Consider the following 15,531-nt stretch of genomic DNA (forward strand, 5'->3'; position numbering starts at 1 on the left):
TACACTTTTTGCATACTGTTAGGCGCAGCGAATGCGAGTTTGGCTCCTTTGCGAAAGGTTCGTTTCTAGGAAGGTGGTTCAAATTGGGCTACGTCATGGGCGATACTTTGGAAAAATACAGTAATAATGGATCGACAACTGCGACCACTGGAAACATTGTAAGTGAAATATAAAACGAGAGACGTTGGACTTACCGATTTCCCCAATCGATTTTCGAAATCACTTTCATTTGCAGCTCATACGTTTGGTCCTGGGTGAGGGTTGCGCTGAGCAGCTCCCGTCGGCTTTCCAGCAACGCCAGCATTACCTTGCGCAGCGAGGTGAATTTGTATTCCTCCCGTTCCTATGTTGGGAATGTGCCAAACGAAAAACAAAACCAAACCAACATCAGATTCGCGAATGTAGGAAGCGGCATCCCACAGCAGGTCCGGCTACGCGTCATCCAACACCTTGAGAATTTGCATACAATCGATAGTGTCAATAATACGTACCACAAACAATCGCTTCCAAATTTCGGACCATTCTCGCAACACCAGTGTACATTCTGCAACCACTGGGTCCACCTTGGACAGGTCCTTCAGATGGATGTAGGACTTCGGGAAGAGGCCCACTTTGCGAGGCTTTCGCGGACAGGTGCCCCGGAACCAGTACGTGGTCTCTTCGAGTATTTCCACACAGTCGCCCACATCCAGCGCGAGCCCATGAATCACGTCTCCGTGCCAGTTGTGTATCGCTAGTAAGGGAGATTTAAAGAGTTGGATATTTACATCTGCATAAACAAGATATTTCTCGATAATTACAAAAAATAGTTTGTTAAAAGACGATATAGTGATTAAATGCCGAGCAATGTTAGAAAGCAATCCCGATTACAAGTGACGCTCTCCGAAATACCGTTCATGCATTCAACAAACGATTACGTCGCAAATATACACTAAAAAGGTCAAAATCTATACGACACTGTCGATTTGTTGACCGAAACCAGTGCCTTGCCCCGGGACGAATTGAAACCGATTCACTTTTCTGCCGACCCAACGTTACCTAATTTCCATTAGCACATTGGCCCGTTGGTCGGGCCAACTGCAAACGTCTGTAAACAACTGCTGAAAACACCCTGCACATGGCGGTTTGTGGGACTGTGTTCCACGAAAAAAAGGGGAGCTTACTCATTCGCTGATGTATTGAGCTGAAAACTAACCATTGTCTGGGCGGAGGAAAATGAATATCTTCCACATGATGGAGGGCCTAGAAACAGGTTTACGTGTACGACGTGGCAAGCAGGAAAAAAGTGAACCGTTTACCACGTAAAACCACGCTAGAAACACCTGCCATCACTAGGGACTCAGACTGTGCCGGAGTACGAGTTCTTCAGGCGGCAGTCGGAATCCGAACCATTCACAAATAAATCCCGTAGAACAGCGGAGCAACATGCGAGGAACTTGGTGGTGCAACAATTCAAAATGAGAATCATATCACTCAGTCAGTCGTAAAAGTATAGTCAGTTAAAGTATTGTATAGTGAAATTCAATGCTTCTAGATTATTGCAAACAAATTCTCACGTGTCCAACACATGCTAGCAAACCAACAGAAGCCATGAGAGCTAGTTAAGATAGAAACCATCAGAGGACTCGATAGCCAAATAAAAAACTAGAGAAGCACAAATTAATTAAAAAAAAAGACCAATGTTGGTAATAATTATTAATCGTTAGGCTGGGCTGACAATAGTTGTCTCAGTTAAACGATCGACACATGTAAACTCACATACTTGACAGGAACATGAACCCCATAAGCGATTGTTCTTGTATAAAATAATAATAGAAGTCATTGGCATGTTTAAGTGGCTCGTGGTTTGAATCGAACGGTAACACAAAATGTGTTAGTTTAAAGCGTGTATACGCAGTTCGCTTATTCATTCGAAGCATAAGCTGATTCCATGCAGAATCTATTACAGTTCTTGCACTTTTATGTCAACAAATGTAATTTCTCTGACCATAGCATTGTCTAATTGCGGGTGGAAAAAACCTTGTTTGTGGTTCAACAATGTGGTTCGCACAGTTTCCAGCGTCACAGTGAGTCACGGCAGTCGCAGGCTGCATTCTTGCCGTTTGCGCTCGACATCTCGGCGCGACACGAACGTCGTGCCTGAACGTGCTTGGATTCCGTCTGGTGTGCTGCTGAGTACTGGCACTTACCACTTCCTTGGGCGTAACAAATACATAACAAACCAACCAAACTATCGCTACACATGTGCATCCTCCGGCATCGGCAGTTAGAAAGGGTTCTGGAAGACAGTCCGCGGTTGCAGTGCCGCCGTAGCCGATTGGAGAATATTTTTCAATTTGTTCCCTCGAAAAGTGGCTACATTTCACAGGCAGAGTGGAGACACTAACACAGTGCTTCCCGATGTCACTTTTTATCACCCCAGTGGTCTACACTGCGCTAATGGTGATGCATAACATCGCTGACCCATCGGCCTACGGTCAGTTGCCGGCCCCAGTTCCCGGCCTACATTAAATGGCCACTTAATGTTTTAGCTTCTGGCGTCTGCGTCCACACATTATCGGTGTTTGTGTTTTTGACCCTCGTAGACTAGGACCGTAACAAAGGCTTGACCGACTGACATCTTCAAGTGTGAATGAATTAAGTTAATTGCCTAAATTCGAGCGAACGCCATTCGGCCGACAACACGATCAAAACTGACCTGCCCAGCACCGGCAGTCGGTTTGGCCTTACGACAACAGCAGGAAGCAGTGTTTGGTGTTTGAAAATAATCTCGTTAAATATTTCCCTTTTCACTCAACAAGGCTCTATCCGAAACCCATATCTGTGATTTGATATTCAGCACCCGAAAAAGAGGTCCACAATTCAAAATCGGTGCACAAAATGCGCGATGCAACAACGGCTTGTTAAAGAACACTTCGGTGCCATATGCCATGTGTACCATGAGGGCCAAATAGCTGCCGCTTCCCAACCGGAAGTCGGGGCTCCATAATTCACATGCTGCACCGCCGACTGCTGACCGACCCAATCTAGAGCAGAAACGTAGAAACCATCCGGCACCAGCCAGCAAGAAAAGGAAAAAGAATACGATCCATCTTGCATCGTGGGGATACCGTTTTTTATTGTTTTCCCACAACCGACCGGCGACCGATGCGTACCGGGCCACCACTGACGGCATGCGCGAGACGACGCGAGTTCTTCAAGATGGAAGAGTGACGATCGTGAGCTTGAACACAACCGAGAGCCGTTAAAAAATGATGACACAACGAAAAACGTGAATAATGACGATTTCGAGCAATGATAAATTGCACCCCAACGCAGGCGAGAGCTTCTTCCTGTTCCGTCTCGAGATCGGAAGGGCACCCGGCGCACGTTGTTAACGTGTGCGCGTGTTCCGCTATGCATCCGCCACATCCCTTGGTTGTAGTACCGATTAATACATTCTCGAGAGGTTTATTCGATAAACGAAATCAGATAGCCCTCACAAAAGTTATGCGGCCCTCCTTGTAGACACAACATAACAGCATAAGGCCACACAATGTCACTGGTCGCGCTCAATTATGCTGCACCAACACCAGCATGACCCTTTTTGGGCTCGTAAACCCCGTAAATCAACATGTGCAACGTGCCCGAATGCAGTGTTAGGCGAGAAGCGAAACATTGAAATCAGAATGCTTCAATGCAGCACGGAAGCAGAAAAGGAACATACAATATATGCAGACACGGGACAGATTCTTGCGAGGCGCAACTGCGTGGATGGAGTGTATAAGTGACGATCACTATCCTACACGGGCGGGGGTCTGCAAACGCGACCTACGCACAGATTGAAGAACCATGCCAATTTGCGTGATCAAAGTGATTTAAAATATATACATAAATAAATGAATGCAAAAAGGATGATTCAGTAACAACTGTTTAGACAAGTAAACAAGTATGCAAAGCTGGCAGAAGCAGTTCAGTTTACAAATCGGCTACAGAAGGGCAGCAGTCGCTTCATGATCCCATCTGATTAATTAGCATTTGCGATGGTGAAGGTTTCAACAGGTTCCACCGGACACACCGTTGTCCGCGCCATGCGGAGAAGCTTATTTTTAGAATAGAATTTTTTTCCGTGAAAAATCAACGCACCACGACTGCGATCGCTAATAACTGGGTTCGAGGGCATCATGGCGGGCAGACGGTGGCCAGACGATGCGGTGGAAAGAACCCGACTCCAACATGCACACCACCAACATGTACAACCTTGACGGATCGTTTTCCCGCTTCCCTCTTCTGTCCGTAACCTTTCGTCGTTGCTCGTTGCCAACGGACGCAGCTCCGAGCACTGATCGATATCCTGTGGCACGGTTGCTGATGGGAAGGGTATTAAATTACGGACCCGCTCCAAGAGCACACCCCATCGGTGGCCACTCGACTCGTCCAGAAGCTTATTTTTCATTCATAAGTTAATTTCGGTACCGACTGTTTCACCGACTCACGCACTCTCGGGTGAGAAATGGACTTGCGATCGAAGCAAACATTGTGAATAAAAATGGTTCAATTTTTATTCCACTCCAAAGCAAAACATGAATGGAACCAAACCAATGGAAACGAAATAACAGTAAACTGGAAGTTGAGACAAATCGAGAAAGACAACAACGCAAACCAACGGGACCTGATCCCCGCTCGCCGCGGCAGTGTTTTCGGGCGATTCGGATTTTCTTTCGGCCAAAATGTCATAACCGGTAACAACCGGGGGGAAGGTCATGGGTGGCAGCCGTCAATACAAAGTGGTTCCCGCCCGCTGCATCGGAACCGGAATCGCCGGATGGCTCGAACCCGACCGGCTGCACGGTTGAATGACACCATGCGTCTTCGCCCCGCGTCGCGGGAGCCAACTCGTCGTGCTGACCTTGGTACAAATTTTTCACACATTCACGCGGCCGCGCCGGAAAGCGAAAGCGATGAAAAAGGGGGGAAATGCCGGCGGCACAGGTTCAACGCAGCCGCAACATGCTAATGCAGCAGCCGGGGCGCAGTCGTTGGGTGCGACTGGAAATAGAATTTTCAGCTGATTTTCTCAACCTTCGAAACGGAGATGAATTTCGTCATTTATGGCATGTCAGGGACCTTCCTACGCTGACGACGCTCGATGCTGACGATGTTTATGCAACGACGTTGTATAACAATAATTGTTACTGCATGTATTGGTAAATGGAGCCGATCGTAACGAACGTTACGATCAATTACAACTTTACACTCGGCGACGGACATGGAATACTTAATGTTGTGTCGTAGCGAGCAATGGATCACCCAAGCGACTGATTGCAACGGATCGCGACGAAAGGCTGCTCTAGTCCTGTGAGGTTGTGGTGAAACGTAGAAGCGACAAATATTTGACTCCAATCTGCAGTTTTTTTTAATCTTAGAAGAACGGACCGGGCCGTATTTATGATCTGCAGTTCTCTTCTCAACAAATCAAATCCTTCTTATACTAAAATCGACTTCAAAGCAAAATGTAACCACAAACCGAAGCTTAACCCAGTATACGTCACATAAAAAATAATGAAACTCTGCATGCGAAAAACTAAATGTTTCCCGAATAGTTTGTTTGAATAAAGCACTTCCGCGTGCGTTCCAAATTCGTCCATGAAACTCACCAACCTATCACGCCATTAAAGGGCGGCTCTATGGGGCATCTCCGGAATCGGAGAGTGTTGTAAATGTGTTTATTGTGCCACCATCGGTCAAAACAATCCCTCTCTACGAGTATGGGATGCGGCCGAAGAATCGTTCACCGGATATCACGCACCCGCTAGCCGTTTCCGCCCGTCGGCGGACGGCCAAGCATAACGTGGCACACCGAAACTGTCGCGCCTATACGCCAAGAGACGGCGTAGAGAGGGTGGCGATGTACGGTTTAAGGTTATGTCCACTGGCGAAAGGATGGCTGGATGGTGGTTGTGTGATGCATCCGTCATATGCAAATTACGAATTCAAACAATTTATTATGCCGCGCGCTCGCTGCTCTTTCTCGGGCGCTTCCCGTTTGGAGCGTTTTTCTTTTATTTCATCGCAAGTTTAGAGGATAGCGAACGAAACGTAACATAGTATTTCTTCGTTTCACAGGGCCGTCACTCGCCACCGATTATCGCACACTTCGCCTGTTTCTTCTTATTCCGATATCCGATAGAATGTGCACCATATCCATTAAGCGTGGTTCTTTGTGCGGGGTGTTGAGGAGAAGATGCGATTCAAATGATTGCACCGCTCATCGCGCAATCGCCCATCCGTCGTCAGCGTAACAGCTTCCTCGTTACCCGTAATATGATAAAGACATGTGGTCGGTGCTAGGTGGCTGCACTTTGTCCACGACAGATAGCACAATTATTTGCCCTTCAACTTGCCATCAGCATCGGCCGGTTAGGGCTGTTTTTGTCCGTTGATCTCGCCTCGTTCAACACACTTGAAATGCTCGTGCGGTTTACAAGTGCAATGCCATTACCGAAAAACTCAAAGAAAGAACTATAAATATAGACTGCAACGCTCGATTAGCAACGACGAATTGTGCCAAAAGATAACGCGAGAAACTCTTTCGCAGGAAGGATAGCCGGCTTCACTATCTTCAAAGATTTGTTTGGTACATTGGCATTTTTTCACTCCCAGCGTCACTCTTAGTAGGCTAATCAGCAAGTGAGCGTTTCGTTGCAGTTAACCGCCTTGGCTAACTGTTCAACCCTCAGGACCGGGAATGCTCTTCTGCACAGCTTCCAGCCGTTATCAAAGTTTAGACATCGTTAGCGTTATCACGGTTTTAGACAGCAGTTCAGTAGTGATAGTGCCGGTGCCAGCGATGACTCAGTGCTTGCGTTGTCAATAAAAACACAACAAACCTTTTAACTACAACAAACCTTGAAATAAAAATCTCGACCATGAACCAGATGCATAATTTATTCTTTAAACCACCTTCCACTTTCTCACCACTTAAAGTTGACACTTACCAACGCCGTGCTTGTTGCTTGTAGGTGACCAAATCATGTTGAGGTTTTCAATGGATTAACTATTTCCTAATGACGGATTGATACAGCAAAACGGAACACACAGGTTTGCGCTCTACTTTTGGCTGAGATTCACTGAGGCGGTAGTAGCCGAAGATTCAATACGTTTACGTTGACACTTTTGTTTGACTAGATGATCGAGATTCACACGTTGGCACTGAACACCAGGAAGTGCGAAGCTCTCATTCACTTGCTTCCCACCACCACGAGGCCCGTTTGGACCACCAGCATCGCATAGAGCACAGTATTTACTGCATTTTAGCCAATGCTACACTGTTTGATGGTCGTGTTTTCGCACCTTTTCACCGTTTTTTGTTTGCTTATCTATTGGAATTTGCCACCCTCTGCGGGCAGCGTTTTACATCTTACAGCGTCCCACTCACGGTGCACTATACTGCCTGCTGCTGCTGCTCAGTATCGAGCACACAAACCAACACACCAAGCTGAAAGTAGACGGGAAAAAAGAGTGTAATCGAACACTTCCGGTGTCCGGAGAAACTTTCTCCCGGGCTGTGGACTGCCGCAGGGGTTGATACCGAGATTTCCTACGGTTTCGCTGGGCCTTTTCTGCGCGACCGATGGTATCATCGGATTCGCCGGTTCTCGCAGCTTTCGGAGATGAGATGAAGAGTAACGGACCGGAGACCGGCCAACGCACACCGTAGAGAGAGAGAGAGAGAGGTAGAGAGAGCTCTCTTGCACCACCGACCTCCAATTTTCTTGCTTCGAAAGTAACGCGTAGAAAAATCAATAAAAACACACCAATCCTCTAGACGAAGGACTTTAAATTTTGCGCTCTCGACAACAACACACCCAAAAACAGATGAAGGCTCAATTCACGTCTGCTAATTGCATCACAGAAGGCGGAAACTGCGTGCGTGCGGGCGTGCGCGTGTGTGTGTTGAGTTACACGCGCCCAATCCACGAATCCACGGGTCAACGTTAACCTTTAATTGCCACGCCAAATTTGCAAATTGGCAACTTTTTTGCACTTTTTTACACAACATCAGTCGGCCTTCGTCACTCTCCCACGCAAAGAGAGAGCGAGGGAGCAGAACGGAACCCGCTGGAAGGAATGACCACTGCAAATTGCCTCTGGGTAAGGAGTGAAAACATAAAACACTGCCTCATAACACCACGGTTGCCTTGGATGCTGGATGGCGGCGGTGGTAAATCCGTTGTTGACTTGCACAACTCCTGCTACGCGGCACAGAAGCAGTGACAATGGCCACCCGAACGGCGCACCACAAAATGCTCACGAAGTAATAACGCACGCACGCAACCACACACGCAAACAACCTTTTTGGGCCGCCGCCGTGCGTATTCGGCACAGCTCCTCCGGGACCAACGGGTGCGGCGACGTCCCGACTGACCGGTTGCTGCTTCGTAATCGCTACGCACCGGGCTCGCAAGGGGAATAAAACTGGCCACACGGAAACCACACTGTGCGCGCCACACGGAAATCTATCACTACGAGAGCACAACAACCTGCACCGTGCGTGAGCCGGACCGGTACACGGCGGAAGTCTTGGCGATGGAGGCAAACTGTCACTGGAGTCCCCCGGGCACCTGAGCAGCGACAAATTGAACCACTACACGATTCCGTGAGCCTGTTAAACGGAGTCAATTGGAGCTCCTCTTTGTGAAGTAAGCGCGCGCGCGCCCGGTGCAGCGATAAGCGTGTGTGTGTGCGTCGGCTGCGACGTACTTATGGTGCCGCTACGGTGGTCCGAGTGGGACAGAAAGCAAAACACTGTGCCCCTTCAAACCGAAAGGTGAGGCCGCGGAGACTGCGCTCGCTAGTCCGCGTATGAACGACTTCTCCTGTTTGTTTCGAAAGTTCCGAAACGACTGACAACCCTTCGGCAAAACCAGCTCGCGGCCTAACTTTTGACGTTTCGCTTCGCACTCACACTACTACACGACGAGTGGGACCAATCGCCCTTGCGGCCAAAATTGTGTGTGCAAAACAATCGGAGTTGTTCTGGATTGCTTCCATGCTGCGCCGAGATCGATTTAATTCTTTGGCACTGATTTTTACAACGGTTTACGAGACTTAGTACTCACTGAATATGACTGTCCAACAATGGATGATCCTGCCTGTCGCGACACGGTTTGTTTACAAAAAGATTGGACGAACAAAAATACAAACCATCTGTGTGCGTTTTCCGATATGCATGTGTGCGTGCGTGCACGTCTCATTGGAGCCGTAGGGCGCTTCAATCGGTACTGCAAGTATTTCGGATGGACAGTTAACGAGACGTATGGAGCAGCGAATTTGGACCAACTGCTGTACATTTCTTCTAATTGCGTTCTTTAAAACGACAGCATAATACACGAAGAAAGTAAAAAAAACTAGGAACACCTTGCAGCATGTCTACACCGCCATATTTCTCGTCCCAGCGACGGCTGCACCCAATTGGCCGGTGGTGGGCCCGCTACTGCTGCTACTACCGCTACTAATGGAACCCTTCGTTCGTTCGTCAACATTTCTTTTGTACAGCGTGCCCAATACGATGCCAACGAAAAGGATCAACCCCACTTGGTGGTTGGAAATAAATTTCGAGGCACAATCCGTCGGATTATGGATGTTTAGAGAGTGTACCTACAAAACGGGGGGAAACAACATACCGATTAGGAATTACGGATGAACGCATTGTGGTCAAACACTCAAAAACTCACCTGATGCGTTAGATGGGCCGCAATTAGCCCGCACGAGGTATAATATGGCCACGATTGATCGCACACTAGTCCGGCGGCCAGCAAATTCGCCATCATCGCCACCGTAAACCCGCTAAGCCACAGCTTCGTACTGTCCCCGAATCGCAGGGCCGTCGATTTGATGCCTATCAGCAGATCGTCCACCTTGTCCTGGTGTGCGTAGATTGTGTCGTACACGATTGTCCAGCACACGCCGGCCGCGTACAGGGGCAAGCAGGCAGCCCAATCGACCGAGCCTTGCGTAGCGCTCCAGCCCAGCAGAGCACCCCAATTGAACGTGGCTCCAAGCATCAACTGTGGCCAGTACGTGATGCGCTTCATCAGCGGGTAAACGATGACTAGACCCAACGAGCTAGCACCGAGTACTATCGAGTACCAGTTAAGTTGCAGCAGAATCGTTAGCCCAACGCCGAGCTGGCCGGCCAGAAACACGAACGCATCGAACTGTGAGATGTCCCCCGCAACCAGTGGTCGATTTTTCGTCCTTTCAACTTTGGCATCAATATCGCGATCCCACAGGTCGTTGATGGTACAGCCGGCACCGCGCATCACGAAAGCTCCTACGCCAAATAGGCCCAGCATCAACGGATCGGGCCAGCAACCCGCCGGAGCACTCAATGCTATGCTCCAACCACACGGCCAAAACAGAAGCCATGAACCGATCGGACGATCGATACGCATTAACCGTGCGTATGGGGAAACCTTCTGCCGCCAGCTACCATTGCCGCTGCTATCCTTGGCATTGTCTTGCCGGCCGACTCCCCGCTTACGACTATTATCACTTGCGACACCCCGGGCTCCGAGGATGCCGACCGTATTTGGTATTGTTTGCAGGCGGTACTCATGCTTTTGCCTGGTGCTATAAGTCGCTAGATTTTGTCTTCGCTCGGCCAGTGGCCATACCGGCGAACGGGTCGCGTTGGTGTATTTGGCGGGGCAATTCCATGGTATACACGGCGATCGTCTGAGATACGCTATGGTCACGGGGATTGTGGTTTGGTCTTTCCATAGCCAACCAGGATGAGCCACAACACTGCCCTTCGACACCAACCCGCGTATCATTGCGTGCCGGATGAATGTGCTGCTATGTGCGGGCGATCCTCCGTTGTGCTCGCTATGGAAGTTGGTTGGCAAAGTTGTTCCACACTTTACCTCTCACATTATAGCCCGGCCGGAGTGTGCATCCAAATCCAATTTATTTAGCGGCTGGTCACGCTGACCGAAAGTAAAGTCGCAGGGAATAACACGCGCGCCTTGATTATTCAACATTCGCTTGTCACGAATTTCGGCGCCAGTTTGACAGTTGCGGAAATCGCGCATTGACAGCAGCGGTCCCGAAACTGACAGCATTTCTGCGATGCTTTTGCCGATGAACTTACTAACGCATTTTTTAACTTAACATTTTTCTTCGAATTAACAATCAAACCATCGTTCCAGGTGTTGAGTTTGAGCCACACAGTTCCCGCAAACTTTGAAAAGTAAATTAAACACTGCGTACCATGCAGCAAAAATGCTGCCAGTTTCTGGAATGCTGTGTGCAGGGTTTAGTCACGAAGCCGCCTCGTGGTGCAAATGTCAAAACATACGGCTCGACGAGGACGAGGAAAACGTGTTTCGTGTCGCTGGAATTTCTTTCGCAGAAAAGGAATAAACAACGCAACCAAATGGCTCTGAAGGCATTAAAATGTGAGTATTCGATGTGTTTGCTGCCATTTCGGATGCAAAGATACATTGCGTTCTCTTGCAGGTCGTAGTTCGAAGCGCCAAAAGGCATCGCTCCGCTACAAGGTAATCAAGAAGATTGCCGACAGTAAGCGGAAGAGGGCCAAGGAGGCGAAAAAGCTGCCGAAACTGAAGAGCAAAAAACAGAAACTGATTCAGGTGCCGAACATATGCCCATTCAAGAAGGAAATCCTGGAAGATGTGGAGCAATACAAGCAGAAGCAGGAGGAGCTACGGTTGCAACAAAAGGAACTTCAAAAACAACAGCGTAATGAGGCGCTACGTTCACAAACGCTGCAATCGATGGTGGCCGAGGCCGAAAAGCGCACGGATCAATTCGGTGAGGACAACAGCCAGCAGCCGCAGGAGGAAGAGCAGTACGCAAATGTAAACACCCAGGGCAAAGAACAGTCTCTGAAAGCATACTTCAAGGAGTTCAAGAAAGTTATCGATGCCGCTGACGTTATCCTAGAAGTGGTGGATGCTCGCGATCCTCTCGGAACGCGCTGCTTGGAGGTGGCCAAAATTGTGCGCGAAGCACCGGGTCAAAAGCGCTTGGTGCTGATACTCAACAAAGCCGACCTGGTGCCACGTGACAATCTCGAACGTTGGATGAAGTATCTGCGCCGTTCTGGGCCAGTCATTCCGTTCAAGGCCACGACTCAAGCGCAAAAAGCTAACATTGGCCAGAAAAAATTCAAATCGGTGAAAAACCTGGACTCTTCACCTTGCATCGGCGCCGATCTGCTGAAAGAGCTGCTCGCCAACTACTGTCGCAGCGACAATATTCGCACTTCGATCCGTGTCGGCGTGGTCGGACTCCCGAATGTTGGCAAAAGTTCACTCGTGAATTCATTGAAACGTAAGCGTGCCTGCATGGTAGGCGCCAAGCCAGGTGTTACAAAGCAAATGCAGGAGGTACAGATCGATTCGCACGTCAAACTGCTGGACAGCCCGGGCATTGTGTTTCAACGACCGAAAGAACAGGACCAAAACCGCTTCTTTGCCCTTCGTAACGCACAAAAAGTAACGGAAATCGGCGATCCGTTTCCCCTGGCCGACGATATACTGAAGCGAGGCACGATGATGTACTTCTGCAAGCTGTACGATGTGAGCGAATTCCATTCGACCGATGAGTTTCTCGCCAAGAAAGCCATCCGCATGGGGGCTCTAGCCAAGAAGGGTGTGCCGGACGTACGAAAGGCTGCCCGCACGCTGATTGAAGACTGGAACAGTGGTAAGATCAAATACTGTACCCATCCGCCCGAGGACAGTACCGCCGAGGTGCACCTGGATGCTCAGCTTGTGAATCCTGCCGACGCAAGCAGTGTCCCAGAGTTCAATCTCGATCAGCTGGATGCCGTTGTCGCAGAGCTTAGCGATCAATACGAAGCTAGCTTCAAATTGAAGGGTAGCGATGATATGGATGCGCAGCTTATAAAAAAGGAGGACATACTAACGATGGAGATCGATACCGGTGGATCGGTGAACATGCACCTGTCGAAGGAAGACTATCGAAACGGGGCGCTGGAACAGATGCTCTCAAATGAAGGCACCATCATTGAGCGTGCCGATGGAACGGCTGGAGCTAGTGGCGATGGTCGAAGCCGCAAGCGCAAGGTGAACGATTACGCCGAAGAAGAGAAACGCTTCCGGAAGGATCCGATGTTCAAGCTTGACGGAAATCAAACAACGAACCGGAACTTGAAGCAACAGTTGAAGAAGCGCAAGAAGCAACAAAACAAACAAGAGCAACCGGCTACCGGGACGAAGGAAGCGAAGGAGGATTACGATTTTGATAATGATTACGATATGAATGATGAGATAGTGGAAGGTGCGTCGTAAACTCATATGTTTGTTGTGCGCATTATGGATGGGCAAAGGAAAAGTGTTAACTCTATTTGAATTATCCAAATAAAATAGCATATTTTTTGCAGCAAAGTAAAATAAATAGCTTTTGCTTTATTGCACTAAAAAAGGTAATATATTTTCTGTGATGTTTTGTGTGTTATCTTTAGATAAATACATATTTAGTTTACTGTGGTATACGTGATAAGATAAGCATTTTCTCGTGATGAGGTCCAACGTGTAAATTGGTGCTAAAATATTTATGTTTGACACATATTACTGATGCTTGATTGAGTGGCACAAAATGTCTATTAAACTTGTGTCATTGTGTAAAAATACGCAGCGCCTACACCATCAGTCGGGGAGAGGATAAAAGGTTGAATATTATACGCCATGCGCTTCTATTTGCGGTATCGAAATTCGCATACGCAGATGGGGCAATGCTCATGTTCAACATGTTCGCCAGATCGGTGAAATAGCACAGCTTGCTAGATTGTTTTTTCCTTGAAGCTCGGTTACGTCCTTTTAGTCCGTACTTGCTCAATGTCCGATTTTCGGCTTTTTTTGACTACACCAATTTTGAAATTCCCGGCAATGGCAATTTTTCCTCCAATTTCGAAGGTGGAAGGTTTTTCTTCAATCTGTTCAACGTTCAAAGATGTCAGATTCTTTGTTTGGCATTCCGTGATGACTCTTCCCGCTTGTGAACAACTGCATAGCTTTTCTTCGTGGGTAAGTTGTAACCGCTAGAACCTGTCCGCCCTTCATCGCGCAAGGTATTTTTATCTGAAGACCTATCCTGTCGACACTCACTTTCCATCGGTTTTTCAGTCCTCGGGCCGGTGGGCTCATATTCCTCGTTTTCGGACCCAAAAAAGCTGCTCACACCTCTGGGTTTCTGTACAGAGTTCCGCTTTTGTTTTTCCTGTTCAAAAAGTCTGGAGGTAGGAGTGTACGACACATTCATTGGCCGCTCTCCCGCATCTGGTGTGTACGGATCCGGTTCAGCCCGGGAGTACTGTAGTTTCCCAGTGTCGGTGCCTTTCGATGGTTTGTATGTGCACTTTGTTCCTGGTGGGTGGCCATTCAAGGTAACTGGGACGTACTCGGAGATCTGTGTCACTGCATTCTTTTGTCGTCCTCGATTGACCGGTTCGGGGCAGTACTCCTCGACCCTTGGGTGTCGCTCAACGTTGGCGGACGTTAGTGTGCTTGCTTCACAGGTTGGTGCTGCAGTTAGGCCATCGATTCCCTTTACCAATCGCTTGATCGCCTTTTTGCGTTTGCGGTCATCACACTCGCTGAAAAGGGCTTGGCCTTGATCGCTAATCTCAACGCAGATGCTGATCTCGTGCAGAGCAGATAACTCCTCCTTGAACAGCGTATTTAGCACGTCGCGAAAATGTATGTCTCGGAATTTGTACTTCATCTGCAGGTAGGGGAGTTCCGAACAGCGGACACGGTACTCTCGGTTCACCTCATACTGGCGTTTGCCGTTATCCCGCTCATGTTGGGGTAAGTGCTTGCGGAAAACATTGTACAACTCCCGGTAAACGAACGATTGCCAAATGTCGCGCGTAAGATACTTATTTCGTGCCGGCAGTAAATAATCTGTGTCGGGACCGGTATGTTTTGGGGCAAACGACAACGGCACAAGCACGATATCCGTCAGGATGTACCGTTTACCGAACTGAAAGAAAAGAATGTTGCGAAACCCTGTGTTAAAACTCAGTACATCTTTTAAGGAACCATCTTCACGCTACCTTCAGCTTTTCAATCAAGTGAGAATCAGCCATCTAGTCTGAGAAGCTGGACTTTTTAGTGCACAAATGACACAAATTTACACGAAGTTGTGCCTTATCTTCTTCTACGGGTATACTTTTCATTCGGCCTGCTTGGTTGCCCTAAAACTGAATGCTCTCGTGATGGAGAAAACTCACAATGTGTTAAGTTACTGCACGGTTTAGCCATGGAATTAATGATTACAAAACATTGCACTACATTTTCAAACAATGAAAACATTTATTTGTTTAAGGCACCAAACTAAAACACATTCATATGGTAGACCACACACAACAGATTGACAGAAATGTTTGTTGTCGATGTTTTCTATTCTGGTTATGCCGACAGATTCAAGCCGTTTAACTTTTTTGAACGCACAATCGTTATCTTTCCCACCGCTCTAACGTTTACAAGCGATTCTGTC

General features: G+C 48.2%; 4 protein-coding genes across 5 annotated transcripts in view; 1 reads left to right on the plus strand and 3 right to left on the minus strand.

Annotated features, from left to right (window-relative positions):
• LOC128272050 (dedicator of cytokinesis protein 3) overlaps positions 1–7,014 on the minus strand; it is a 58,727-nt gene extending 51,713 nt beyond the window's left edge. For both annotated transcript variants that reach the window (XM_053009772.1, XM_053009773.1), the window contains exons 1-3: positions 6,978–7,014; positions 492–733; positions 195–343 (exon numbers count right to left, since the gene is read on the minus strand). In XM_053009772.1, coding sequence (XP_052865732.1) covers positions 195–343; positions 492–733; positions 6,978–7,014 — 428 coding nt within the window. The remainder of the gene's footprint in view (positions 1–194; positions 344–491; positions 734–6,977) is intronic.
• A 2,335-nt stretch (positions 7,015–9,349) lies between these two features.
• On the minus strand, positions 9,350–10,963 carry LOC128272646 (4-hydroxybenzoate polyprenyltransferase, mitochondrial). Its single transcript, XM_053010488.1, has 2 exons — positions 9,717–10,963; positions 9,350–9,639 (listed from the first exon to the last, which is right to left on the minus strand). Exons 1-2 carry the CDS (start codon positions 10,815–10,817, stop codon positions 9,412–9,414), a joined length of 1,329 nt encoding a protein of 442 aa, XP_052866448.1. The 5' UTR covers positions 10,818–10,963; the 3' UTR covers positions 9,350–9,411.
• A 385-nt stretch (positions 10,964–11,348) lies between these two features.
• Positions 11,349–13,409, plus strand: LOC128275555 (guanine nucleotide-binding protein-like 3 homolog). The gene is made up of 2 exons (XM_053014099.1): positions 11,349–11,441; positions 11,503–13,409. Exons 1-2 carry the CDS (start codon positions 11,420–11,422, stop codon positions 13,320–13,322), a joined length of 1,842 nt encoding a protein of 613 aa, XP_052870059.1. The 5' UTR covers positions 11,349–11,419; the 3' UTR covers positions 13,323–13,409.
• On the minus strand, positions 13,409–15,493 carry LOC128275556 (uncharacterized). Its single transcript, XM_053014100.1, has 2 exons — positions 15,089–15,493; positions 13,409–15,015 (listed from the first exon to the last, which is right to left on the minus strand). The coding sequence occupies exons 1-2, from the start codon at positions 15,119–15,121 to the stop codon at positions 13,987–13,989; spliced, it is 1,062 nt and encodes a 353-aa protein (XP_052870060.1). The 5' UTR covers positions 15,122–15,493; the 3' UTR covers positions 13,409–13,986.
• Between the last annotated feature and the right edge of the window lie 38 nt (positions 15,494–15,531).

This window comes from Anopheles cruzii, chromosome 3, assembly GCF_943734635.1.
Source record: "Anopheles cruzii chromosome 3, idAnoCruzAS_RS32_06, whole genome shotgun sequence".
Taxonomy (NCBI): domain Eukaryota; kingdom Metazoa; phylum Arthropoda; class Insecta; order Diptera; family Culicidae; genus Anopheles; species Anopheles cruzii.